Source organism: Manis javanica, chromosome 11, assembly GCF_040802235.1.
Source record: "Manis javanica isolate MJ-LG chromosome 11, MJ_LKY, whole genome shotgun sequence".
In the NCBI taxonomy this organism is placed as follows: Eukaryota; Metazoa; Chordata; class Mammalia; order Pholidota; family Manidae; genus Manis; species Manis javanica.
In genome coordinates this window covers 105,009,019-105,035,070 of record NC_133166.1, presented here as the reverse complement: position 1 = coordinate 105,035,070, position 26,052 = coordinate 105,009,019, and the positions used below count along the sequence as shown (strand labels likewise).

At 58.3% G+C, this 26,052-nt stretch overlaps 2 protein-coding genes across 4 annotated transcripts; both read right to left on the bottom strand.

Moving 5' to 3' along the window:
- Positions 1 to 1,577: 1,577 nt before the first annotated feature.
- On the bottom strand, positions 1,578 to 9,662 carry ARL8A (ARF like GTPase 8A). 2 transcript variants are annotated; one of them, XM_037015309.2, is made up of 7 exons: positions 9,363 to 9,662; positions 4,952 to 5,032; positions 4,610 to 4,683; positions 3,727 to 3,820; positions 3,514 to 3,581; positions 3,219 to 3,289; positions 1,578 to 1,672 (listed from the first exon to the last, which is right to left on the bottom strand). In XM_037015309.2, the coding sequence occupies exons 1-7, from the start codon at positions 9,483 to 9,485 to the stop codon at positions 1,662 to 1,664; spliced, it is 522 nt and encodes a 173-aa protein (XP_036871204.1). In that variant the 5' UTR covers positions 9,486 to 9,662; the 3' UTR covers positions 1,578 to 1,661. The 2 variants fall into 2 exon arrangements, with proteins under 2 accessions (XP_036871204.1, XP_036871203.1); XM_037015308.2 differs by having other exon boundaries at positions 1,578 to 2,693; positions 9,363 to 9,660.
- Positions 9,663 to 10,883: 1,221 nt separating this feature from the next.
- On the bottom strand, positions 10,884 to 21,751 carry PTPN7 (protein tyrosine phosphatase non-receptor type 7). Of its 2 annotated transcripts, none has more exons than XM_017673588.3 (10): positions 21,667 to 21,751; positions 20,404 to 20,575; positions 19,721 to 19,904; positions 19,342 to 19,426; positions 17,827 to 17,903; positions 16,515 to 16,652; positions 16,022 to 16,132; positions 15,170 to 15,327; positions 13,466 to 13,579; positions 10,884 to 12,562 (listed from the first exon to the last, which is right to left on the bottom strand). In XM_017673588.3, the coding sequence occupies exons 2-10, from the start codon at positions 20,523 to 20,525 to the stop codon at positions 12,340 to 12,342; spliced, it is 1,212 nt and encodes a 403-aa protein (XP_017529077.3). In that variant the 5' UTR covers positions 20,526 to 20,575; positions 21,667 to 21,751; the 3' UTR covers positions 10,884 to 12,339. The 2 variants fall into 2 exon arrangements, with proteins under 2 accessions (XP_017529077.3, XP_017529076.3); XM_017673587.3 differs by having other exon boundaries at positions 21,634 to 21,739.
- Positions 21,752 to 26,052: the final 4,301 nt, after the last annotated feature.

The following is a 26,052-nucleotide window of genomic DNA, read 5'->3' as shown; positions in this document are numbered from 1 at the left end:
TTGGTGGGGGAAGCACACATACTTTGCGGTGAGAATCGCCTTCCTCCTGTCTGCCTGGGTGCAGTCACAGAACCTCCTGCCCCGTCGGTAAACAGGACAGTCCCCGACAGGTGGCTGGTCTTCTGTGAGGCGGGCGTGTAAAGCAGCTGGATGGCCCTTGCCTCCCTCCCTTTCCATTGGGAATTTGATTCTCCAGGTCACACCCGGAACAGGCCTGGCCCGGGGACTCTCAAACTCACCTAGGTTTGGCAGCTCAAGGGGCCCTAAACATGACGCATTTCACGTGCGCACGACCTGCTCCCTGCGCCACTCTCACCCAACTAAGTTGCATCAGAGCCCCTGCTGCATGCAGACACTGGCAGGATGATGCCATAGTGCCACTTGCAGTCAGCTCACCCTGTCTCATCTCAAAGCTTGCCTGTCATGGGAGGCTGCAGGGCCTGAGAAAGGCGGGTCAACCCCACAGCCCCCGTCCAGCTCCTCGGCTGAGCGACTGTTGGCCCTCCTGCACCCCCAGGCCAGGGGCAGCTGCTGCCACTTGTGCAGCTGGGAGAGCATGGGGACATCCTGACCCCAGATGCCACATCAAATTGGGGGCTCACTTCTCATTCCTGAGTTGGAAGTCACCCTAAAATCATTTAGCTCCATTTGCTAAATTCATTCACATTCCTTCCTCAAACTCCCCAGGCCTCCGGGACAGGTCACGTCTCCCTGCTGGCTCTTAGGGTCAGGTAGGCCGAAGTGCAGAGCTAACAGGGACGGCTCAGGGCTCAGGAGGCCGAGGACCCAGCGCCCTGGCACCCCTGCTCCCAGAGTGAAGGGGAGCACGGCTCCTTCCTGCAGAGGCTGGGCAGCAGGGGTCCTCTTCCAGGGAGCAGGGACCCTGAGGAGGTGAAGCAGGACAGAGGTGGGGCTTACTCTAAAACTGGGTCAAGATGGCCTCGGATTTGGGTAAGCTGGGCCCGCACGGCTCGGAGGCAGCATCTGTGGGCAGCGAGGAGGGGGCCCAGCTCTGAAGGTTGGGGTGGGAGGGGGAGAACATGGGAACTGGGCAGAGAAGTGAGGACACTGCCGCTCCCCGGAAATCAGCAGCCCTAACACCAACAGAGAAGCACGAAGGACGGGTTGGCCATCAGGCTCTGACAGCCCAGCATTGCCCCAGGAGGACAATTAATTGGTTCTAGAGTGGCAAGGGACAGAGTGGTGGCCTGCGCCCAACTCTGGCTGCAGGTGGACAGACCAAAGGAAAACAGAGGCTCTGTCCCACACCCCGGGAGGAGCCCACGCTCCTGCCACGGTAACCCAGGTTTCAGGCAGCTCCCTGAAGACCCTGAGCTCCACTGGGCCCCTGCAAGCTCAAAGCTGGAACCACATGAAAAGTCGACGAGAGGCGGCGGCCAGGCGAGGGCCCAGGCACGTGTGCAGAGGCTGCTCGGTGCAGTGCTGCCGTGTGCCCGTGCGAGCGCGCGCCTTCCCCGTGGCTGTTTGCGCCCAGCGTGTGGGGTGTGCTGGTGTCCCCAGGCCTGCTGCTCATTCCGTGCTGTCTACGGAAAAATAATCTGCACCATACACGCCCCCAACACAAAATTGGTCATTTATTCTTACTTGTTGTTAGGAGGCAAAAAAATGTACAGTTACAAGAATCGTTTTCCAAACAGAGGTTAAATATGAGCTGAAAAGTGTAAAAAAGGAAGAGGAACGTCACTTTACAAATCATTAAATTAAACAAATAAACAAACAGAAAACAAAACCCAAAGAACCAACCCCCCCATGCCAAGTTCTCTCCTTGTGCAACTCTGCAAAATGAGAACAGAAAATGAGGTGGTGGCCCATGGAGGTGGGGGCCCCGGGGCAGGCAGGAGCTGGGGGCCAGGAGCAGGCGGGAGGGGGCTTCTGGGGCCACATGGCCGTGGGCCTCCTGTCCCTTTGGCCTGGTGGTCTCCGGCACCTGGCTGTGCCTGGTGGCCCTACTGAGGCTGAGGGTAGAGAGGGGCGCCTCTGGAGGCTCCCATCAGCCTGTGACATTCAAGCACTGCAGGGACAAGTCATATTGGAAAGTGGACACACAGGACATGGGGATAGTCACCAGTGCCCAGCTGGTACCTGCCCCAGGTACCAGCCTTCACTCTCCTGGTCTGAACCTGCCCCAGGCCAACCCCGAATGTCTTTCTTCTCTCTAGACCACCCCTTCCCAGATCCTGACTGGCCCCTGCAGCATCAAATGGTTGATTTTAGTTTTTGCTTAAATTAAAAAATTAAAATATATATACATATATATACTGTACACACAGGACACTAACAGAAGAGTGTTGAAAAGGGAAGTAGGAGTGGGACAGGGGAGAGAGGAGGGTGGGGGGCCTGGGGCCTGGGCGTCCAGGGAAGGGGAACAGGGTGGGGCAGAGGAGGGACCCAGGGAGAGGGGAAGGGCTAGAGGTCAGGGCACCAGAACTGGGGTGATTTATTTTACAATAAAATCAGGAGTTCAAACCTCAGCAGAACAGAACTCTGAGATCCCCAGAGAGCCCCTCCCCACACTGAAAGAGGAGGGTCGGGCTTAGGGGGGACAGGTTTAGGGGTGGGCGGGAGCTCGGCTTCAGGCTTGGATGACAGGGGGTCCCTGGTCAGAGGGGAAGGGCCGCGGTCTCAGCTTCTCCGGGACTTGGAGTGTTGAATAAGCCACTGTAGGGTGATGTCTGGGCAGGGAGCAAGAGAGAGGGTTACAGGGCTGCCGGGGCTGAGCCGCTGCGGAGGCGGAGCAACTACCTGGGGGTGTGGCAGGAAGCCCAGGGCTTCCAAAAGTGCAGTGTGTGTGTGTGTGTGTGTGTGTGTGTGTGTGTGTGGTGGGGGGGGTCAGCGCTTAGCTCATCAACAGCCCAGAGATAGGCTCCAGACAGGTAGCAGGGCGACTGGGTGTTGTGAGAGAGATAGCATCCTGGACCGCAGAGCCAGGAAGGGCCTGGGAATCACCTGGTCCAACCCTGTGATGTTACAGGTGGGGTGTGAGGCCCAAGGTCACACTACCGGGTGATGGCCTCCGCCTCTGAGCCTCCTGGCTGCCTGTGTGACCCCAGGAGAACCACACAGCTTTTGGCTTCAAGGAAAGACCTGGAGTGCAGCCTTTGAGAGCCACTGTACTGCAACACCTGAAGCGTCCCTCCCCCCGCCCCTGCCCCCTCCCTACTTCCCAGAATACCAGCATCTCCTCCAAACCCACGCACCAATGTTGTCCTTTTCCTTGCAAGAGATGGAGTAGCAGCAGATCTCTCGGTCTTGGATGGCAGACAGATTCCTGGGGGGAGACCAGAGCAGAATCTGCTGAGGCTTGGGACTGCCCAGGAGGCCTGCGGCTGGGGGCGCTGGGGCCCCCTTTCTTGCACAGGGAACGTCCATGGGGAGGGCGAGGCTCCTGGAACGTGGGCTCTGCTGCCACCATGTGGCCACCACTGACAGCAGCAGCCATCTCTGCCTGGGGGACATGGGGAGCAGGGGGGACAGAAGAGCTGCCAGACTCACATTTTCTCTATCAGCTCCTTCTCATCCAATGCCCCTGGGAGGTCTCGCTTGTTGCCCAGGACTAGGACCTACAGAGAAGAGAGGACAAGAACTGAAGCCGGGGCAGCGGTGGCCAGGCTGGCTTCTGCGGGCCTCCCATTTCCTCTCCCCGCCCGAGGGGCCTGCCCCCGCCCCGCCCCGCCCCCTCCCTCCCACCCCATCAGTAACGCGGACCGGGATGCCCTGCAGCTGGGGCTTGTCCAGCAGGTTGTGGAGCTCATTCTTGGAGGCCTCGATCTTCTCCTGGTCAGCGGCGTCCACCATGTACCTGGGGGAGGCAGGGAGGGGACAAACATGCGGACACTCCAGGCTGAGAGACAGGAAGAGAAGGAGCTGCTGCTTGGCACAGAAAACATCTTGTTGCAGCCGAGTCACCTCTGGATCCACAGGCTCAAGGCAGGTGCCGCAGGGACTGGTTTCTGAATCGCTGGAGTAAAAAGCTGCAGGGCCGCCAGGGCCTGTCATGATCCTGTCCTCCAAAGGCCCCCTCTGGGGAAGCTGTCACTCAGGTGGCAAAGCCTGGCAACGGGTGCTCCGGTGCCCTTGGACCAGACCTACGTCACTCGCAAAGCGACCCTCTTAAATGTTTTTATGGGAAGGCCAGATAAGGTTGCGTGTAAAAAACAAAGGAAGCCCCACAGAACTTTCTTGCCACAAAATACTTACAAATGGTGAAAACGAAGCAATCTTTTGCTTGGGCATATGGATGCTAAATTGTTTTTAAAAGCGAGGGACTGAACCATTTCAATCACGTCAAATTCAGGAGAGAGGTGACTCTGGGTTGGGGGAGGCACGGAGGCACCAAGGGGCCGCACAGGCACGCCTGGCCATCGGATGCTCTGGGCCTCAGATGGGTGGGGGCGCCCAGAGCGCTTTCAGGGAAGCCACCAGCGGCACGCAAAGTAAGGGCAGGCTAAGTGTGGACACATGTCCTGAACCAAGGACGAGGACTAACCCAATTCTGTGCCTAAGGTCCCCACAGGGAGCAGGTCTGGGGGAGCCAGGTGAGGCTGAGCAGTCAGTCCTGTGGCCCCGTCCCGCCTCGCCTGACACTTACACGATGGCGCTCACTCCTCGGCAGTAGCGCTCCCACATGCTGCGGAATCGGGGTTGTCCCCCAATGTCCCAGAGCTGAGCAAGAAGGGGGTGAGATGTCTCAGCAGCAGGCAGGCAGCTGACTCCATCCTGGTTGCCAAGCCCTCCCCTCCCTGCCCTCCTCCCCCGCTCCTGGGCCCTGCTAGGGGATCCCTTTGCTGACCCTGCTCGGCTCCCCCACAGCCCTGACCACCTCAGGAGTCTCCTGCCCTGTTTCCCAACTACCCAAGCCTCTCCCGGGGCCTCAGGTGCACGCTTGTGCGGCTCCCAGCCTGTGCCCGGGTTTCAGCTCCCTGCCACTCACCTTGATGGTCACATTGCCTTTGGTGATTTTGCGCATGTTGAAGCCCACAGTGGGGATCATGTCCTCATTGAACTGTCCTGACTAGAAGGAAGAGTCAGAATTGGAAAAGAGGCAAATATCACCAGGACCCAGATGCACATTCCTGAGAGACACAAACCAAAAGGCTGCAAAAACAGAGGCCAGGCCAGAACTTCTGAGGCATCCCACTTGGGGGGTCTTGGGGCCATCTCCTGAGTGTCTCTGGCTTTCAGGCAGGACAGGCTGTAACCAACCCAGGTGTCCGCCCCACACCTGGAGCTCTCCTATGAATGAAGAGGCTCGTCTCCGTCAGGCAATCTCGAAGTCTCTCAACCTAGACTGAGGGGGAATTTTTCCCAAGGTCTAACCCACATCTCTCTGTTGGGACAGAAGGCCCTTGACTGGATTGGCCTCCAATGGAGCAGAAGAGCAATTACCTCCCAGTGTGAGATCCCCGAACAAGTCGTGGTAAACAGGCAAGGGGGATCTCAAAGGAAGCAGACAAATTTTCAAACTAATAGTAAATACCCAAGTCAAAAGTTTTGGGGCAAGTAAATTGGCCAGCCCCAGACTTCAGTGTACACCAAGCAACTTCTGGGGCATCCACAGTTTTGGTTTATCTGCACATATTCCATCTGTTAGAATGGACACTCTACACATTGAATTATTAGCTGTTAACCTGAGTGTCTTCCCGTGAGACTGAGAGCTTCCTGGGGAGAGGAACCATGTGTATATTAGTGTTGATTAAGTGTGAGCTGAGTAATTTGGACTTGACTATAATTCTGTTTCCCATAATCTATATTCAAATTCCTGTAATTTTCATTTCTCCCCTCTAAACTGCTTCCAAGATCTCTAGATTGTTCTCAACTAGCCAGAGAAATAAGGCCAGACCAAACTCACCTCCAAGGTCATGTCCATGTTTCTATGTGGGGCATTCTGCTTACCCTCCAGATGCAGGCCACAGGAGGTAGGGCTCACTTAACCTTGAACTTGAGGGTGACAGCCTTATTCCTTCATTGTGAAATTTTTTTCTACCGGTGGTAGGGTTAATTTGCCTCACATAGGCGTCACATAAAGAGGTCAGGGGCTCTGGCCATTAGCCAAGGTGTAGGAGATGACAGTTTCTTATTCAGAGTAAGTCTGAACAAAGACCCCAGAGGTCCCATCTGAATGAGCGTGACTCCCTCTTACCGGCAGGAATCACCAATCTCATTCACCAAATGCCTTGGATGTGAGAACTGACTACCCACAGTAGATGCTCATGGTCAGTGGAACAGGGCTCCTAACCTGGGGGCCACAGATGGGTTTTACAGAGTCCCTGCACCCCTTGTAAACGCAAATTTCTGTTTGTATGCCTGCTTCTCTGGGGAAAGAGTCCAAGAGCCCCTAAAAGCTAGGAATCACTGAGGAAAAGGGAGCTCTCTGAAGGGCGCCTGCTTCTCTTCCAGGCAGGGAGACCCACATGGTATGAGCACCCACACCCCTGCAGGGGGTCCTATCCATCCCCATCCGGGCCGATCACAAGCACCAAGTCTGAGGCAGGAAGCCCACTGCCTGCTCATCCTTCATCTTGGAGGAGCTTGGGCAAGACACTTGGAACTCTGGGCCTCAGGGCTTCCTCCCTCCTGTGAAGTGGGGGAGAAGGGGTTTGGTTTGCTAGAGATGGACAAATAAGGCTCACCGAGCAATTGGAGATGGTTTGCTACGGCGTGAGGAACCATCATTGCCCTCTGGCAACAAGGCTCACCGGCTCCCATTAAGAGACCAGCCTGAACTGACAGAATGTCGGACCTAAGCTGGAACCAGTTATGACTTTATATCCTTGCTAAGGCTTCCCGATCCTGCAGGCTCCTCATTTAAGGTGGGAGGTAACCCTGAAGTCATCTAGTCCAAACTCTTATCTCAGATCTGAATCCCCTCTGGTCATACCCTCTTGGGTGAGCACCAACTCTCTAGAAGTTCTTTATAAGTCAAAAATCTGTCTTCCTAAAACTTCCCCTGGCCCGCTCCCCGTTGGGTACTCCAAGATTAGTTCTTCCACAGGACTGTCTTTTACCCTTTTGTGACTTTTATATGTGAAAATGCCCTCTTGTTTCCTTCAGGCAAAACATGCATTTCCCAGCATTACAACTTTTTCAGAAAGCGAAAGATCAGTTTCAGATTCTTGGAAGTATTGTAAAGTCTTTATCTAATTTTTGTCCAGCTCACATTAGCCTGCTGAGCAGCTAGACACATAGACTCAATTCCTTTTTATAGTCAGACCACACGTAGTGAGTAGAAAAAAAAAAAACAAATGGGAAAACAGCTGAGATAAACAGAGGCCAAACAAACAGGCAAGGATAATTCAGAAAGTCAGTGGTGGGCATGGGAACAGTGCCCATGGGTCCTAACTCTTCATTTCTTCCTGAAAGACACTCCCCTGGGATCATACACAGGGTGGTGGAAATGCCAGTGTGGTAGCCCTGCAAGATCTGAGAACCCTGGGGTCACCCTAATGCTGAAACTCCCACTGCAGCCCTGTACAAGGGGTGGTTTTCCTTACAGCCTCTTTACAGGGAAATTTCACTTGTACTTTTAGGATGTCCAAGTTGAAGTGGCCAATTTAATATCAAAAAAGTAAACGCATGGGCTGGAAGTGGGAACTTCCCAGCACATCACAGATGCTCTTGATCCTGGCAGTGGAATCTGCCTCTTGGATTCTGTTCCTGACCTGCCATAGTGTCCCACTATCTGGATATGATGCTGGTCTAGAGGAGACCCTCCTGACTAGGAAACAGCCCGCTTGTATATCTGTACACCCCCATCCAGGAGCATGGCTTCAGCAAATGCTCCATGAGAGCTTCCCTGGGGACAGGAGGTGACACCTAGGCTGAACCATTAGAGCAGCAGCAACTTGTCTCGCCTCTTGGCCTGACCCCAGAAGCATCTCCCAGATCTAAATGCATAGAAGCCAAGCTTCCCAGGCCTGCAGGATCAGAACCCAGGTGCTGTGCGCCTGCTCAAGGAGCCCAAAGGCCAAGTCAGTGCCACATCTAAAGGACCTCTCTGACTCTGGGGCCAGAGCCCGGGCAGACTGGAGCCTAGGGGTGTGTGTTGGCCCAGAAACCATCATGCGAGAAAAGCAAGGGCCTGAGGATCCTGCCCTGTTTGATGTGGAGCCAGGAGTGACCGGGTGGAGGAAAGGGCAAAGGTCATTTGCAAAACCTGTTTGGGAAAGGAAGCCAGTGCCCAAACATGTGATCATGGGGTACCTGCCCCAGGCGATGCTCTCTCAGCATCTCAGGATTCTGAGACCCTCTTCCACCTGGATGGGCAACAACACAGGCAGGGTAAGGTACCTTGGCTGGCTGGCTGGCAGGCCACACTTCTTTGCTGACCTATCTCACCAGCATTTTCGGCTAGTTACCTGGCCAATCCACAATTCTCAGAAACCCCAGTTTTGGGACTGCGGCCAGGTCCCTGGACAACCCCTGCCCCTGCTCCAAGCCTTCCTCAGCCGCACAAGCCCAGTCCAGCCAGCCAGGCTCTGAATGCAGGCCGCGGCCATTACTGCAGCCTCAGCTCACACACCCATAAGCTCATCTTCCCCTTTTTTTGAGGATTTTTAACTCCTTCCCCACCATGCCCTCTGGCACTGAAAGACTTGCAACGGTCCGCCTCGGTCTTGACCACCCCAAGCCCTTAGAGCCGCGCTCTCCGTGTCCCCAGAGTGGGCAGTGCCCCTCCAACTCATCCCCTGGTCCGAGCACCTCCTCCTGCAACTTCTGAGCCAGGCGGAGACGCCCAAACTCCCTTTAGGATGCCATCCTCCCTGGACCCCGGCGAGAAGCCTGGGCGGGAGCCAGGGCCTCAGCTGATGCCACCACCCCAGGGATGCCTCCCCTCCCCCTCAAAAGCGCCGGGCTTCCTCTTCCGGCAGGAGGGGTTAAGCCCTCCGGGTGGGGCTGGGCTTGCCCAGGCCCCCTCCCCACGCCGCTCGGACCGCCCCTTACCGCGACCCTCCGCCCGCGGGGCCTGGAGGCCCGGGCACTTTCGCCCCGTCATGCCCCCATGCGCCGGGGTCGCAGGGGGCCTGTATCAGCGGGCGACGGATCCCTCTTAACTGCGTGACACCCCGGACCGCGGGTCCCGGGCGCCGGCCTCGTCTCCTCGTGCCTCCTCCCCGCCCCCGGCCGTGCCATCCCGGCCCAGGCGGGAGCGCGGGTCGCGCGCCACCCGGGTCCCCCACGGGCCGTGCTAGGCCCCAAGCGCCCGGGCCCGCGCCTTCCCCGCCAGGCACCGGGCCGTGCCCGGCCCTGCCAGGCGGCGACCCCGGCTCCCCGGGGCGCGGCGCGGACGGAGACAGGCCCGACCCTCGGCCGGCGCCCCGGGCCCGCGCCCCGCGCCCTCGTACCGCGATCACGTTGACGAAGGTGGTCTTGCCCGAGTACTGCAGCCCGACCAGCGTGAGCTCCATCTCCTCCTTCCAGAACAGGGCCTTGAACCAGTCCAGCAGCTTGTTGAACAAAGCGATCATGGTCGCTGCCGCCGGCCCTGCCCGGTGCCGGCTCCCCGCCGCCCCTCGCTGCCTCGCGCTGCGGCCCGGAGCGGCCCCTCCCCGGTGCGGCCCGGGTCCCGCGGTCGGTGCGGGCGGAGGCTCGAGCGCGGCGGCCGACGGCTCTGTGCCCCGGGATCCGCTCGCCGATGGGTGTGGCCTCAGCGCCCTCCTCCTCCTCCGCCGCCGCCACCGCCCCCCCGCGCGGCCGGGCCGTGTCCTGCTCGCACCCGAGCGCGCGCTCCTCCCTCGCGCGGAGCCGGGGGGACCTAGGGGCTCCGGGGGGCGAGGGCGGGCGGGGCTTCCCGCGGGTCCCAGCCGTCGCGCCTGACCCGCTGCTGGCCTCGGGGGGCACTTGACGAAAAAGGTAGAATCTTACGTCTCTCCTACCCGGGCTGCCGCGGCCCTCTGGTACCCCTTCCTTTTCAAAGGGTGGTGGGACCAAGGTGGTCCCCCATAAGCAGGAACGTTTTCCAGGGTGAAGAAGGGGGTTCAGCACTTTTTAGGACACCAAGATAAGATCTCTCCGAAAGGGAGGAAAAAGGAGGCTTTTTGTTCCCTGAATCCTGAACATATCTGGATACTGAGGTCCATCCTCTCAAAATGTGCCCAGCAGAGAGGAACACCGTCCTGGGTGTTTAAACTCCATCTCGCTAACAGTTACCTGGGCCACTCGTTCAGGACGCCTCTGGCCCCGGGGGAGCAGATGTTTGAGACTGATGCCAATTTCCCCCAGTCTCACCACGGTACTCAGATACTGCCGAGAGGGTCCCAGTGAGGAAGATCTGTGGCAAACGAAAAACTTGCCTGTTTTGCTAAAAGCCAGTTTTCAAGAGAACAGGCGACTGCAGGTGTACGGCCGTCAAAATGCCCTTGCCTCTGAGGACCTAACCTCTTGCAGAGCCTGCTGAACCCTGGGGTTGGCTGGACCCTGATCTAGTTGCAGGTTTGGGGCAGTCCCCACCCTATGCTGGGTGCCTTCCTACTGGGTTTTCCTATGTACTCACATGTAGTCTTTTGTTTCAGTCAAAGGCGCATAAACTCATTATCAACCATATTCGGCAAACCAGGATGATCCCTATGATCCAAACAGGTGCCCACGTGGAGGAGTCACAGTTTTGGTCCAGCACAATATTTTGGGTTAAGTGTCATCTTCCTAGGCCCTGCCCATTCTAAGTCCCTCTCCCCAGCTCTTGGGTACACCTCTGCTCCATTGCCTGAATTGATTCTGGTCTGGTACACTTTATGTGCCCCAAAAGTGCTAGGACAGCGCCTATTCCGGGATCTGTAGCCCCTTCCTGGTCTACGGATTCTCACTTGCCGTGTTGCTGTAAGGAGGGTGCAGAAGCCTGAGAAGAAGATGGGAAGAAGGAATGAACAGTCATCCAAGAAGTCTTTATTTTCCTGCTGGGTTACTTTTCCAGAGCTGTGCCCTGGAAAGGCATGGAGTTGGGATGGGGCTGGGGCAGTGCACCAGGAAGGGAGGCCTGTGGGCCTGCTCAGTGGCTCCCCTCCTGGCTGGCTCTGCGCTCAGGGCAGCACCAGGCCCTTGAGAGCTCTCCTCCCAACTTCCTGCGCACAGACCGTCAGGAAAGTGGGGGTGCAGGAGAGCCCCTTTGCAGGGCTGGGAGGAGGAGCAGCCCTCAGGAAGGCCAAGCAGAGGCATTAAGAAAATCCACCTCAGTTTCAACACCACAGGTTCTTCAGAAGAGATGTCATGGGTGAGGAGGCCCAGCTGCTCTCCAGGATTCAGCTCCTTGGGGGGCTCCACAGAGAGCAGCATCAGTGAAGGCAGACCCCAGGGGTCGAGTGCCTAGAGGAATAATACCTCCCTTCATCCCCACAGGCGGCCCATCTTGGATCGAAGGGTGAAAGATTCGGATGTCTTCCTGGGGTGAGTAGGTCAGCCCTGAGATAGCCCAGGAAATTGCATTTTCGCTGAGGTGATGAGAGAGTGAGGTCTCTGGGGTAGACTAAGAGGGGTCCCCGTTCAGTCTGAGCCCCCGTCTGCACTCTGCTGTGGCAGGGGAGGAGGGTGGTCGAGGGGGCTGGTTAATCTAAAATCAGGCTGATCTTTTTATTTCTTCTTTCCTCTTTCTTTTGTACTTTCTGGTATCCAGGGTATCTTCTGGGGTCAGGGAAGGAAGACAGAGGGTGCTAGGCCTCCCTAGGGAGTAGCTGGGGTGAGTGCCTGGCAATTACGGAGGCACAGGCAGCTCTCTGGGCCTCTGAGGGGTCCCCACTCTTTTCCATCTTCCAGAGATTTCAACTGCTGAGCCTGGTCACCTCTGCAGCCTGCTCCCAGGACACGTGTGGACACAGGTAGTCCGGGCCTTGTTCTCTCTTAAGGATATCTCTGTGAGGGGTATCAGTCCTCACAGATGAGGGGCGAGGAGGCAGTTACTGCTAGGATGTTGAGAACTTGACCAAGGCCAGGTCCAGACTTTTCCTGGCTCTGGCATCTGGCCTGTTCGTGGGCAGGGCCCTGGGCACAGGATGGCCTTGGGATCACTTTGCCATCCCAGGAACAGCATTTATCTGGAGCAGCTCCTAGGATCTTCCCTGATTGCTTTCCTCTTATGGCAGCAAAACACTTACTGTCCGTGTCATAGACGAGGAGAATGCAGCTTGCAGAGCACTTTAGAGCAGGCGGAGACACCTGGGTCTCTCAGGTCTGGTGTAAGTGCCAGCTCCTATCTTTAAGTTCAGAGAGACATGGGAGGGTCCCCCTGGTGTCCGCATGGGGCGACTAGTGGAAGCAGAAGAGCGGCCCGTCGTGCAGACTTGGAGTCTGGTCCTGGTCCTTGCTGATGCAGCTTCCTGGGGCCACATGTGCTCACTGAGGGGGCACCCCTTCCCCATGCCCACCCTGGGGATAGCCCCGGTCACAAGGCCCACTTTCCCCAGACCCACCTTCCCAGGCCTGGGGGATTTGGGCGCCTGGGCTAGTGGAAGGTGCCAGGGGGCAGGGGCTGGACTCCTCCGGCAGCTGGGCTGCATACAGGGCTAAGGTGTGGTGCAGGAACTGGTATTGCTCCGTGGTCTGGATCATCCCCCCCCTGCGAGGAGAAGCACACAAGCCATGAGTGAAGGAGGGTCAGGTCAGACGTCTTCATCGTCCTGTAGGGAGATCTGGATTCTCCCAAAGAACCCGCAGCTCCATCCCACATGTTCATCCTGTCTGCTTCCTACTTCTTGCTGCCCCTCCCACGAAGGGAAGACCCGCTGCCCCTTCCTGAGGGTGGAGCCCTGCGGTTAGTTGTGCCGAGGAGGAGGTGCCCCACACTGGCGCTTGGTCTTCTCAGACCCATCAGCTCCTGGGGCAGAACCAGGCCCCTGATTCCTCAGGCCAGGCCAGGAACATTCCTGAGCCCCCAGGTTTCCTCTTCCCAATGATCTTAAAAGTAAAATTAATAATTCCATTTTGTATTTGTGTAGTAGGTTCTCATGTTTCAAAAACAGGTTCTCAAAGTTGACTCATTCCTTACAATCGCACTCTTTCGAAGGGGCCATTATTCTCTGCAGGTAAGGAAAGGGGCCCGAGAAGTACAGTGACCCCTCGGTGAGATGCAAGCCAGAATTTGCACCCTGGCCCTTGTCTCCAGATCCCGTGAGCTTCTGCACATTACCTGTGGCTGCCTAGTACCTAGAACTAACCAACCCTATCCCCCCACCTTTCCCCTGAGTTGGGGATTTGGAAAAACAAAGACAAAAGCAACAAGATGGAAGGCTCAGGAAAATCCATAGAGTGGCATATTTAATTCTAGGCCCCGATGGTAAAATTCTAGATATAGATTCTTTTCTGGGTATTAATTGCAAAGGAGACAGCTCTTTAGGCAAAGGGCCAGTTCCTTTCTCCCAGGAAGTGCTCAATGGGGATGTGCCTATAAGTGGTTTGGCGTGCGGGGGCCACTGAGGCCACACCTTAATGTGGCTGGTCCTGTTTATATCCATGGACCCACCTGTCCAGCCGCAGTTGGCACACAATGCCCAGAATGTCCACTTCTCCTCGGGCCTTCAGCTGTTGGCAACCAATTCGGGTGGCGATGAAGCAGCCTGTCCGGCCAATCCCTGCACTAGATAAAGCCGGGGAGGAGGCGGGAGGTCACAGGAGGCCAGGGACCCTGGGGACCAGGCAGGTGGGGACATGAGGACCAGGTGCTGGGGAACATGGGGACCAGGCCCCAAACTATACAGCAGCAACAGGGACTGGTCTATTTTGGGGTGGGGACGTGGGGACGGAGGAAGGTAGCAATATGGTCTCAGGCTACCGCTGGCCCTGAAGGAGTTGACAGATCTTCCTAGCCTCGCTTGAAACCTATTCCAGGTTGCCCTCAGGTCCCTGTGAGCATTTCAATGAGCTAGCTCTCTTCTGAGCAGTGGGCAGTGGTTTCCTGCTGGCAGTGCCCATGTGCGCTTGCTGACCCCTTGAGTCCTCCCTGTCTAACTGTGACTTCCTCCCAGCACAGACCGTCTTCCTGGCTGCTGACACTCAGCTCCCTCTCCCCTCCCGGGGCCTGCCCGGAGTCTCCCCTCCGGACTCTGCTCTTTCCTGCCCCTTTACGTCCTCTCAGGCATCCCTTCTTTAGGAAGTCTTCTTATATGAACAGCTGATAGAAGCCCCTCGTGACCTCCTAGCTTATGTCAGGTGCCACCTATGGGGAGGGGGTTCATGAGCCCCTTCTGTCTGCTTCTTGCCTCTATGTTCTGTTTAGGGCATACGCTTCCAAATTGTTTTCTTGTTGAACCTTGTCCCCTGCATCACACCCTATTCCCTGGGAGTCCACGTCTTTCTCTGCAGCCAAAGTATTCTTTTCAAATGGCAAATCCAAGTCTCTCAGCCAGTCCTACGGGGCCCTTGTTACTGGCTGTTCGGACTCATCTCTCATCACTGTCCCTTTTCCCCCATGACCTCTGGGCCCCTGCTGTCTAACTCTACAGTCAACAATGAGCCAGTTTTAAAATTTCATCTCTGGGCCTTTGCACATGCTGTTCCACCTGCCTGGAACCCTACGCCTTTCCCCTCTTTGCTTGATTAGGTCACTTTTCAGGTCTTAGCTCAGTTCAGACATCCCTTCTCCTGGAAGACCTTCTCTGGCCAATTTCTGGTTTGGGTGACTTGATTCTGTGCTCCCCACATATGCCATCAGGGCCTTTCATCACACTGTGTGATGATTAATTGTTTTATCTCTTCTCATCACATTGTGTGATGATTAATTGTTTTATCTCTTCTCATCACATTGTGTGATGATTAATTGTTTTATCTGCTGTCTTTCCCACCAGACTATAAGCCTGTCAGGGTGGAAACCAAACTGCCTTGCTCATAGCTGTCTCCTCAGCATCCAGTACTATGCCTGATAATAACAGGTCTTCAATAAACACTGTTGAATGAGTAAATAAACTCCCCTGCAGCGGGGACCGGGCTGATCTCCTGCCCCAGCAGACTGGGCGCTTCCTGACATCCATTCCCTCTCTGGTCCAGCCCAGGTTCTGCATGGAGGGAATAAGAGACAGCACTTGCTGGGCGACCTAGACATTCCTTTCCAAGCAGTACCTGGGCCTGCCCGGCCTTGCTCTTCTCAGAGCCCTTCCCAGGAGAGACCCAGTGGAAGGGAGGGGAGCCTGGCTCTGGCGCTGCCATCGCTGGGGGGCAGGGGGCTGCGTACCTGCAGTGGACCACCATGGGCCTGGTGTGGGCAGCTGTGTCCGGGCTCTGCTCCACCTCAGCCACCAGGTGCAGCAGGGGCCCAGCTGATTCTGGAGTCTGGTGGTCAGGCCAGGCTGAGAATAGGACGTGCTTCACTGACCGGCATTCCCCCTGGCACTGGCGTGAGGACAAGGAGTGAAAACCAGGGTGAGGGTCGGGGCGCTGCTAGCCTTCTCCTCTGGTGCCAGAGGAATTTCCCCGTGGGGCAGCCACGGGCCCTGGCCGGGCAAGGTAAGCCCTTTCTCTGCTCGTCATACCCTACCACTTCCTCCTCGGAAACGCTGGAAGGAGCACTGTCGGTGGAAGGGCGGAAAGACCCAAGTTCAAGTCTTGACTCTGCCCCTAACTAGCACGTGACTTTGGGTAAGTCCCTAAACCTCATTTTCTTCGCCTAGAGAAAGGGGATGGCGCTGCTTAGATTTACTTCGCAGGATGCCTGAAGGGTCCCGGGGCTGGAGAAATGCTATACAATAATAGGAGGCACTCTTAGCACTTTCACATCTTAAAAGCTGCCATACATCTCTGGATGCCTGTAGCTCCTTCAGCAACCGGACCCACCCCCACCCGCATCCTGGGCCATTCAGCACAGACCAGGGGGCTCGGCTTGGTTCCCTGGCTCTGCCCCAGGGGGGCCTCTGAGGGCTGCACCCATGTTTTTCTTCTGTGCCTCAAGCACTTCTTTTAGATGTGGGGTAAAGAAGGTTTAATCAGGTAAATCCGTGGCTCCTCGTGAAGGTCTGGCCTGGGCTCCAGGGGTGCTGGGGGTGGCCTGACCTCCCTGTGCCCCAGGCTTGGTTCCAGAGGGTGGTACCTGGATGGTGAGCTGCCGCACAATGTATTCTGGACGCTCTTTCACATCTTGGATGCAGATCTGGAAGGGGCCATAGGTTTCTTCTTCTGTGGGCCAGTAGTGGACACATTTCTAGGAGGGAAGGAGCTGGGAGTCAGAGGGAGAGGGTCTATCAGCCGGAGCAGGGGTCAGGGCAGCAGAACGGGGAGTGAGGTCCCCTCCACACCTCCCACCCCCTCTGGAGGAGCTGGGCACTGGCTGGGTCAGCCCCTGGGACCGGGCTCTCCTGAACTTGGTACCTGCAGATGAAGTGCACACCCCCTCCCACATTCTAGCTATGGACAGCCTCTGTGGTGTATATGGCAGGAATTTTTCTAAGATGGGCCTGGCTATGGGTGTTCTCAGTTCCCAGGGGAGCCGTGGTCCCGAGCTGCCCTGAATGGGGCATGGGTGTGCGGTAGGGCCTGGTATAGCCCTCTCTGGGCTCACCGGGGCTGGTGGCTCTGCCTCCTACCTCCTTGCCCTCTCGGAGCTGAGTGAGCATGACAATGAGTGACACTTCCTCCTGCCACACCATCTCCCAGAAGTCTGACACAGTGTTGGGCATGGGGCCCTGCGTTGCGATGTAGACCTTCTCCTGCCCATCGTAGCCCTGGGGAGGTGGGGGCACAGGAGAAGGGGTAAGGAAGCAGTGAGAGTAGAGGTCTGGGGAGATCCCAGACTCTGCAAGTCCTAGAATCAGGATGAAGCCAGGGAATGTGCAGCCATAGACACACGTGCAGAAATGCACATGCCAGAAGCCGCATGGTGGAGGAGACATGCGTTCTGGAGTGAGAGAAATCTGGGTTCAAATTCCTGTTCCGCCGCATGCCAGCTCTGTTACCATAAACAAGTTACCCAGCCTCTGTAAGCCCCAGCTTTCTCATCTTGAAGTGGGCATAATATCCATCTTGCAGGAATGTAGTGCAGATGAAATTCAACAAAGTCTACTGCGAGCCTAGCATGTTTCAGGTCCTCCGTTAATGTTCCCTTCCTGCCCCACTGCTTTGTACTAGCAGAAAATAGGAAAACTGTGCAGTATTTCATTCTTACGTATTACATTTATACACATAGAAGCAAGATGCAGTACATTCTTGCCAGCCCGTTCTTCTCCCCTCAGCTTGCTGCTCAGGATGGTGAATCCAGACCATTGCCCCCCGCCAGCACCCCATTCTCTGCTGGCAGCTGGGAGATCACATTTCCCCCGTGGCTTCCCCTGCCGACTGCTTTTCACTTCTCTGTACCAGCTGCCACGGTCCTTCCCACTCTGAACCACCAGAGAGCCTCTACATCCACTTGAGGCCAATAGAGGTGGGCAGCCGGTGGAGAGAACCACCTCGCATCCCAGGTTCCTCTAGCTGGGTATTAGACCACCTCCACGAGGAGGGGCTGCCTGGGGGACAGTCAAGCCGAGACAAAGGGAAAGGGGACGCCTGAGAGCTGCCCGTTGTGCCGGCCCAAGCCCTTAGCCTCAGGAAGCTGGGGTGGGGTCGGCAGCGCAAACTCTGTGTTCAGAGGGTTGGCAGAGATAAAGTAACAGGGAGGGGGCATTCAGGAGACTTGGCAGTCTCTTCCTTTCAGCGTGTTTAACATCTGCTTGTTCTCAGCTGGTGTCCTGGGGCCTGGTCAGGATCCGTCCCAGCTTGGCAGGCCATGGCACCAGCGAGCGGGAGCCGGAAAACCCAGGCGCCGGAGCCACAGGCATGGCTGGAAGGTGCTCTCCGGGCACATCTTCAAACACAGCCCCACCATCCTGCCCTGTGCTGCGGTGGCGGCCGGTCACTCACGCGAATGTAGTTGGCGTTGATGTAGTCTCCGTCCTCTTGGCTCTGTGCCCGGCCTAGACAGACGCGGCTCTGGGGATCTAGGAAGTCAAAACCAGTGGAGGTCAGAGGTCAAAAGGTGACTAATGCACACCCCCCAGCAGGGTCAGGGAGAAGAGAGTTCCTGTGCTCATCATAGTATCTTGCATATAGCAGGTGGCCAGATGCTCGTTGGATTATTTTCTCTGCAGACAATAGGGAGCCACCGATGTTTTTGAGTGGTAGAGAGACATGATCAAAGCAATAATTTGTAAAGGTTAACTGCGTGGTGCTGGGTAGGAGCCAGGGAAGGGAGCAGCAGGGACCGAATAGGAGCTCCTGTAATACTCCACCCTCGAGATCATTAAGGGTGTAGAGTAGGATTGTGCCAGTAGGAATGGAAAGATAGATGTTGGAAAAAGAGAATGGAAAAATGAAGGAAGAATTTTTTCTGATGGTGAATGTGGGATTCAGATGAGTGACCTGCTAATGTCTCAGTGGTGAAGTGGGCCTAGACCTCAGGTCTCATTCCCACCGGAAGGGGCCCCCGCTTCCTTTAAGGGGGAGGCTTTCTCCAAACCCACCCAGGCAGGAATGAAGATGCTAGTTTGTGCAGAGAGGAGAGAGGATGCTTGCTTTCCCTGTGCTGGCCTGGTTTGGGACAGAGGGTACCCGGGTGCCAGGGGGTCTCAGGTAGAGGACTGTGTGCCCTCTGCCCTCTCTGGTAGCTTCAGGGCTGGTTGGAATGAGGCCAAAAGCAAGGGCTGCTCCTTCCCCCTCACGTTGAGGAGTGCTGACAGCCCCTTGACCTGCTATACAGGCAGAGTCAGAATTTGCAGAGGTCTTAAGACCCAGAGCCACTGAAAGGCTGCTCTGAGGGGAACGGAGGGAAGGAGGGAGAGTCTTCAAGGGCCTCATGGTCAAAGGGCCTCACTCCTGCCTCTGAAAAAGTAGGAGGTGCTGATCCCCTGGTGCCGAACCCCTTATGGCTCCTTGACGTCCATCCCAGCCTGGTCACCGCCCTGCATCTGAGTCTCTCAAAGCCCCCTGTCTGGGAGCCGTCCTGATGGTGCCTCTTCCATTGCAACCCTTTGCTGGGTGTTTCCCGCATGGGAGGGTGAGGAAGAGGGTTTGGTACAACTAGCTGTGTGACCTTGGGCAAGTGACACAACTTCTCTGTGACTCAGTTTCCTCACTTGTAAAATGGGGATCATAATACCATAGTATCCATTTATGGGGTTGCAGAATGAGTTCCTACCAATGACTGGGACACCCCCTCGCGCACAGTCCGCATCTGCAAATATGAGTTGCTGTGTTCTCATTGTGGCCGCGGTTACTGCTCCTCCTTTCCCCGCCCCCCGCCATGGCCGGGTGCTGGTGTTTCCCTGCCGACAGGAGGCACTCCACGCAGGGTAGCTCGGCCCTGGCTGAAGTCTTGCCTCCTGAACCTCTCACCCTAGGGATAGCGCCGTCTCCCTGCATGCCTGCCAGAGGCCTTACTTGGCAAGATGGTCTTGTATCGGTCCTTGGAAGCATGGCCAGGAATATCCAGGTCTTCAGGGCTGACAAAGTTTGAGGGGATCTTCTGGCATGGGGAGAAAATGAGTGAATGGTCAATACCCCTACCCAGCCTCTTCCCCCCCCTTCCACCCTTTTCAGGTGGAGCTGGGCCCTGACCCTTCCTTCCTGGCGTCAGTATACAGGTCTGGATGGGGTGGAGACTGAAGAGGGCCCCGGGGGCAGTTTCTGCCTTTGAGCCCTGGGTTCCCTTTCCTGAGGGTCAAAGGGGAGCCGTGCCCACAGTTCAAGCTAGTGCTGCCTGCAGGCTGCCTCTGTTTCAGGAGTGTGGCATGGCTCCGGGGGCACTGCGGGCTCTTACCAAGAATTCCTCTTCCAGCTGCTTGGGACTGGGTGGCTCGTGCTGCAGGGCCCAGCGGGTGAGGGGGTGTCCGGCTGTGTGCAGAAAGTGTAGAGTGACCTCCCGGGGGGTGTTCACTGAGCAGATGGGCTCCACGGCCCCCAGGGACCGCACGTCCAACATCAGAGCCACGTTGGAGCCCCGCCTGCAGGCACAGGCGAGCAGTGCCCACTGAGTGCCCGATAATGTTTGCTCTTCTAACACGATTATTGCTATAGGGCACATCTGAGGAGGCTGCTCCTTGTCTTCCCTTGAGCCGAATGCCCAGTGAATTCAAGGGTTCAGGCCCTGCTGCACGCCCTACTTCTGCCAGCCAGAGCAGGGCAGCCTCGAGCCCACCTCTGCCCATTCCTGACCTGGCTCCTAAAGCTTGGACCCACATCCAGACCCAAGGCAGCCTTGTTCCAGGGACAGTTCAATCCAACCTGGCGTTTGGGGAGCAGACGCAAGTTGACATGAAATTGTGCCCAGACATGTAAAGGAATGCAAATGACATGCAAATGAACACATTTGATTTCCTTCCAGATTGGAGTCAACAACTAAAGGCCCTCTGGACTCTCAGCTGCCAGAGCCGGAGGGGCAGGTACAGGGAAAGGGCTGGGGCTCAGGGCTGGACGGCCCCCCTCTGCCGGGAAAGATCTTACCTCTCCTGCAGCCGCACGTGCTTCTTGGCTGGTGCTCTGCTGGGCGGAGGCTGGGTCATGGCTGCCCCCGAAGACGAGACCGACAGCTGTGCTCTGGAGCGCCCCCCGCAGGCCTGGACCATGCTGCGGGGCTGCCAGGCCCCGGGGAGGCTCACTCAGCCATGAGGCTTGCCTGAAAGACAGGGCCCCTCAGCCGCCGACCCCTGGCCTGCCTGACTGGCCAGAGGGGCCCCAAGCCCAAGCCGGCCCTCTGCTAGCTGGCACCTCTGCTGTCACTGGGGGTGTCTGTTCCTCCAAGAGGGGTGTCATGTCCACCAGGGGAAGGCCAGGATCTTCACAGCGTGACCCAGGGTGGTGGGCAGTCGGGGGTTAGAGTGAGGGTAAGGTTGGGGGAAGGCGGGAAGGAGTCCAGGAGGCAGGGAAGGGAGAGGGGGCTGCCGGGTCCCACAGCCCATGGGGCTCCAAGTGAGAGGAGGCAGGGGAGGGGACCTTCCCCGGGGGCTGTGTGGACAGGAGGGAGCGAGCCCCTGGACAGCAGCTCTCAGTCAGCCAGTGGGCCTTTTCTGAGACACCTGAGGTGCTGTGCCGTGGTGGAGCCCCATGAGGGCACAGGCGTGCCCAGCTGCGGGCCCCCGTCAGGACCCTCTCCTAACTGCTGTCTGTACCACCCCTACGTTCATTCTGGCTTCTGGGGTCTCTGTCCAGGGAGATAGGATGGGGGTGTTTCCTTCCTCCTCTGCCCATCCCCCCCATCTCCCGCCTCTGTAACCGTCACAGGAAATGGCCTCACCAAGCCTCTGAGCGACAGCGCATGGTGAGGCGACAGCTGGGGGCAAGAGAGGGGACACAGAGGTGGTGGAGCCACGTCCTCTTGGGGGACAGGCCACGTCTTCTAGAGCAGGGACACAGCCTCCGGGGGAGGTGGTGTCAGAGTGCTAAGCCCGCAGGGACAGAGGTGAGGGGGACAGAGTGGGCCAGTGCAGATGTGTGTGGTAGAGAAAACTCTCCAGCAGTAGGCGGGGGCTTGCTAGCCTCTGCTCTCCCTGCAGCTCCTGGGGGCTCCCCTGCCCTCTGGCCTGGGGACATCAGCTAGGCCAGCACCCATTCCCCAGCCAGGCACTGTGGCACCTGATGCAGCCTTGTGCACACCCTCCTAGAGATGCCCTCCTGTCGCCCCAAGGTTCACACTGCCCCAGGCCCACAGGACTCCTCCCCCATTCAGGTACTTACTGAAGCAGCCGTGTCCCCCTGGCTGCCTCTTACCAGCTGTCTGTCTGTCTGTTGGTCTGTCTTGGAGGGTGAGGAGGCTTCAGGAAGCCAGCTTCCTCCCTCCGCCCCTCCTCACTGCCACCCACGCACCCCAGCGGCATGCTGCCCTCCTGCGCCTGCGGCCGCCACCAGGGGTCAGGTGCCTCCTGCGGGTGCCCCTCCAGGGGCAGGCTGGCAGTGTGCCAGCACCTCTGCCCCGGGCCCAAGGCCCTGCTTCCTGGGAACGGACGAGGAGCTGGACTGCTCCTGCCTGCCTCGGATCCCCTTGCTCCCAAAGCCCCTGCCTGCAGTGTCCCCCTCCGAGCCTGTGCCACGCCTACCTCTGTCTGCTTGCCGGGCAGAGCTCAGCTGGCCCCCAGCTCTGTGCTGTCCCACATGGGGTCCTGGCTTGTTCCTGTTCAAAGCGACCTCAGCCTGAGACGGATTTCCGCCTTCCCCACTTCTTCCTCAGAGCCCTGGAAGCCTTTGTCCTTCAAGTCTTGGGAGCTCAGGGCACAGACTGCATCTTCCTGAAGCAGAGGTGGGCACACACCTGGGGTGGGATCGGGGAGAAGAGGAAGCAGCAATCCTCGCTCCACCGTGGGAAGGAAAGACCCAGGCCAGAGCAGAGGGGTCGTCCCCGGGCCCTGAGCCACACCGCAGCTCTCGGCTGTGCTGGCCAGCGGGGAGGAAGGGGAGCTTGTGGAGGAGTCCGGGGGGCACTCCCTAGGCTCCCAGCACCCTGCCATCTACTCAGAAGACTTACAGATAGTGGACAGTCTCTGGCGCTTACACCAGGGGACGCCCATGTCTTCTTCATCACTGGGGTGCCTGGGGGCCTGGGGCCTGGTAGGTGGCTCTCAGGTGCAAGCCTCCACTGACCCCTACCCCTGCCCCTTGGCAGGCCTCTTGCTGGCTGGCCTCCCCGCTGGCTCATGCCTGCTTGCTGCTCATCTCCCTTTACCTGGTAACCCTGCCAACACCCTTCCCTTCCCTGCCCCCAGTGCGCACAACCCCATCCTCTCCCTCAAATTTCTTCCTCCCACCTCTGTGATTCAGCCATCAAATGGTGACAGCAAAAAAGAAATGATGTACAATAGGCACAGGGGGTGGGCACACAGGAGGGGGTGGGGGGAAGGCTGGCCTTCCCCTAGCCTGGTAGGGGGGTGTTGAGAGGAAGCACAGCATGGCCCTCTGGGGCTCCGAGGCCTCCTCATCCTGGCCCTTGCCCTTGGCAGTGGGCACTGGGGAGGGGCTGGTTTCCCTGAGAGGAGGCTCAGAGCTGGGTTCGGAGTTGGCTCTGAACCCTGGGATGGGCTGGCAGGGTAGGAGCCTGGGAATCCCAGTAAGCCTGTGGGAAGTGACCTGAAGCTGGCCTCTGTCTCAGCTGCCCCCCAGGCCCACCAGGGTTTCCACTAATGCAGTGAGGGCCTGGGGATCAAAAAGGGGGCAGGAGGAGGGGATTGGGAGGAAAGCCACTGCGCTGGGCCAAGCTGTAGATCGTTATCAAGAACAGGAAGCCAGGATACCACAGGAGTGGGGGGAGGAAGCAGGCGAAGCCCCCGGCAGTGGTCTGCTGCTGCCCCCAGGTTCCCCGGCCTGAGCCTATTGGCTGGGAGCACACCCCCTGCCCTCACCAGGCTGGGTCCCGCAGGGCTTCAAGGAGCGGAAGCTGCGAGCCAGGAGATGGGGAAGGTGGGGTGAGGTGGGTCACGGCTGAGCAGGACCCCGAGGGTCTCTCAAGTCCCTCGGGGTGGTCTGGGTTGGGAGAACAGTCCCTCTTTGCCTCCCGACCCTACCTCACCCTGCTTAGAAATGCCAGGACGTCCGTGGAGGTGAGTGACCAGAGCTCAGGGGGGTGAAGGCGCCGCCACAAACCTCAGATGGCACAAGGCATGGGTCATCCTGCAACTGTCCCTTCCCAGGCCGGGGCCGGGGACACTCTCCTCTGCCTGCTCCAGAGTGGACCCTGCTCGTCCAGGCTGCTGGGAGGGGGAAGGCCGGGAGGCCCCTGGGAGTGACTTCCCATCCAGAGCCTCCCCTGTTCCTGGCATGGAACTGTGCAGATAGCGCTCAGACCGTCATCACGCCAATGGCTGAATTGCATTCCAGAGCTGGGGTTTAGGTGCCACCCACCCTCAACTCCAGAGAAAGTGTAGCAATAGTTGGATGCCAGGAAGACCTGGGCACTGTGGCTCTGACCTGCTTGTTAGCCGTGTGACCCTTGGCGAGGCCCCGAGCCTTCCCACATCGGGTTCCCTCCTCCCTGGGGCGCTGCTAGCAGGCCTTGGTCCAGTGGTGTGAGGCCTGTGAGGTGCTGTGCACCCGTGGAGTGCTGAGGGGGCTGTCAGCTGAGAAGGGGCCGGGGACGTGTCTGGGTGGAGGCCCCGGGGGTCCCTGAGTCTTGTTTCTCGCCAGACCCCTCTTCCTTCCCACTGCGGTTCACTCCAGCTGGCCCTCAGGGTGAGGGCAGCCTGGGGCACACTCCCCCACTCTAACTGGTCCCCAGTTCCAGGGTGGCCAACCGCAACTCCCTGTCCCCAGGGCCAGAAGCCCCTTGGAGGGGTGGGGGGGTCTGGGACTCCCAGAAGTTCTTGTTCCTGGCAGCACCTGGGAAGCAGCCCACACCACAGCCGGCCCCCAGAGTTAAAGACCGCCACCCTATGAAATTCCAAAGCAGACCATCTGGGGAACTGGGAGAGCTGCTGGGACAGGACTCCTGGGTCCTGTTTACCCGCCATGGCTCAGGCCCCTCCCTAGACCCTTCGCTTCTCTGTGGAGAAGCCCTGGGACCCCTGGTCCTCCCACACTCCCCCTCCCCCAGGTCCTGGGCAAGCCCAGGCCGGCTTCCGCAGCGATGTTCCAGGTCCCAGCTTGTCGTTGGCTGTGTGGGGGGCACAGAGACACGGGATCGGACGCCTCACCCGGGAGAAGGCAGGGAGACACCGGAGGAGACTGGTGGCGAATAGGGCAGAGCAGTGAGGTAGGAGGTGTGGACGGGGGTCCGGGCCAGCCGCGTGAGGGCTCAGAGAGGAGGGCGACCCTCCACCCCATGTCCTGGGCCCCGCCTGCCTCCGTGTGGGCCGGTGCGGGCGCCCCCCCCCACCCGGTTTCCCCGACACCTTCTGGGTGCCTGCTGGGGAAGGGGACTTTCCCGTACTCCGCACCCCCGACTGAAGGATCAGCCCAGCCCGCCCAGAGCGCCAGGGAAGAGCCTGTTCTTTGCCAGGTAACCGGGGCTCAGATCCCTGCTAGGAGAACTTAGGGATAGAAGAGGCCCTCCCCATCTCCCCCCACAGGCGGAGCCGGTGGGATGGGATCTGCGCAGCCACCTGGCCCTTTCTCCTCGGGGGCCCTTCTGTCTCCCTCCCCCCTCCGTGATGTCCCAGAGGCCCACGTGTGCACACAGCTGCCCACATGTGCACATCCATCCAGACAGGTATGTGCACCTGCACGGCTCCTGCGGGCACACAGTGTGTTGAAGCACACTCCTCGCCCACCTGCTGTTTGCGCCCCTTGCTGCCCTCCCACAGCCCGGACAGAGGGATCTGGGTCTGCCCCTCCCTGCTGACCTTCCTGAGGGCGAAGGTGTGGGAGGGAGAGCGGGAGACTTGGCTGCCCAGGGCCTCACTGCCTGGTGATTATCTTCCCCAGTGTCGGGTCGCAGAGGCCTGGCTGTGGGGGGTGGGGGGAGGGCCCAGGAGAGAGCTGCCCCGCTGCCGCTGTAGGGAGACACTGGGAAGCTCACGTTTGGGAGCCAGGACGCCTGGACCTGCCTCTGGCCTCCTGGTCTCCTGGCCTCCTGGCTGGCTCTCTCCCGAATCACTAAGGTACGTTGAGACCTCAGGAGCACCCCAGGGAGAGGATGTGGGTTTGTCTGTGGGAGTTGTTGCCAGGGAGGAGACACAGCCCTGGGGTACTTTTTTTGCTGGATGGAGAAGCCTGGGCTGGGAAGGCTGCTTCTTACTTCCCCGGAGCCCCTCTCCCATCCCGGGGCTGCCCCAGCCGCTGGGGGGCTGGCAGGTGTGCCCTCTGTGGCCAGGTTCTGTCCATCGGACTAGCTGTGGAGTCTGTGCTGTCCCAGTAGGTGCTTCTTTTATGGGGGCTCACGGGAAGGCTCTGAGACACCCCCTTACCTAAACCGTGTCTTGCTGCATCTCTTCTGCTCAGATCCTGGTTCAGGATCTCGCACCCCACTTCTCCCCTTTGCTGCTGCTGAGACTCTGCCAGAAAGCGCACAGTGAGGCGCCCCAGGTGAGACGGGGTGGGGAGGGATGCCGGTAGGGAGCCCCCCATCCCTGGCCAGATCTAGACCTTCTCCCTTTCACATCAGTTTTCCTAGTTGCTCCCCACCACCTCTTCTGAAAGTGCACTTGCGTGCATGTGTACACACACACACAC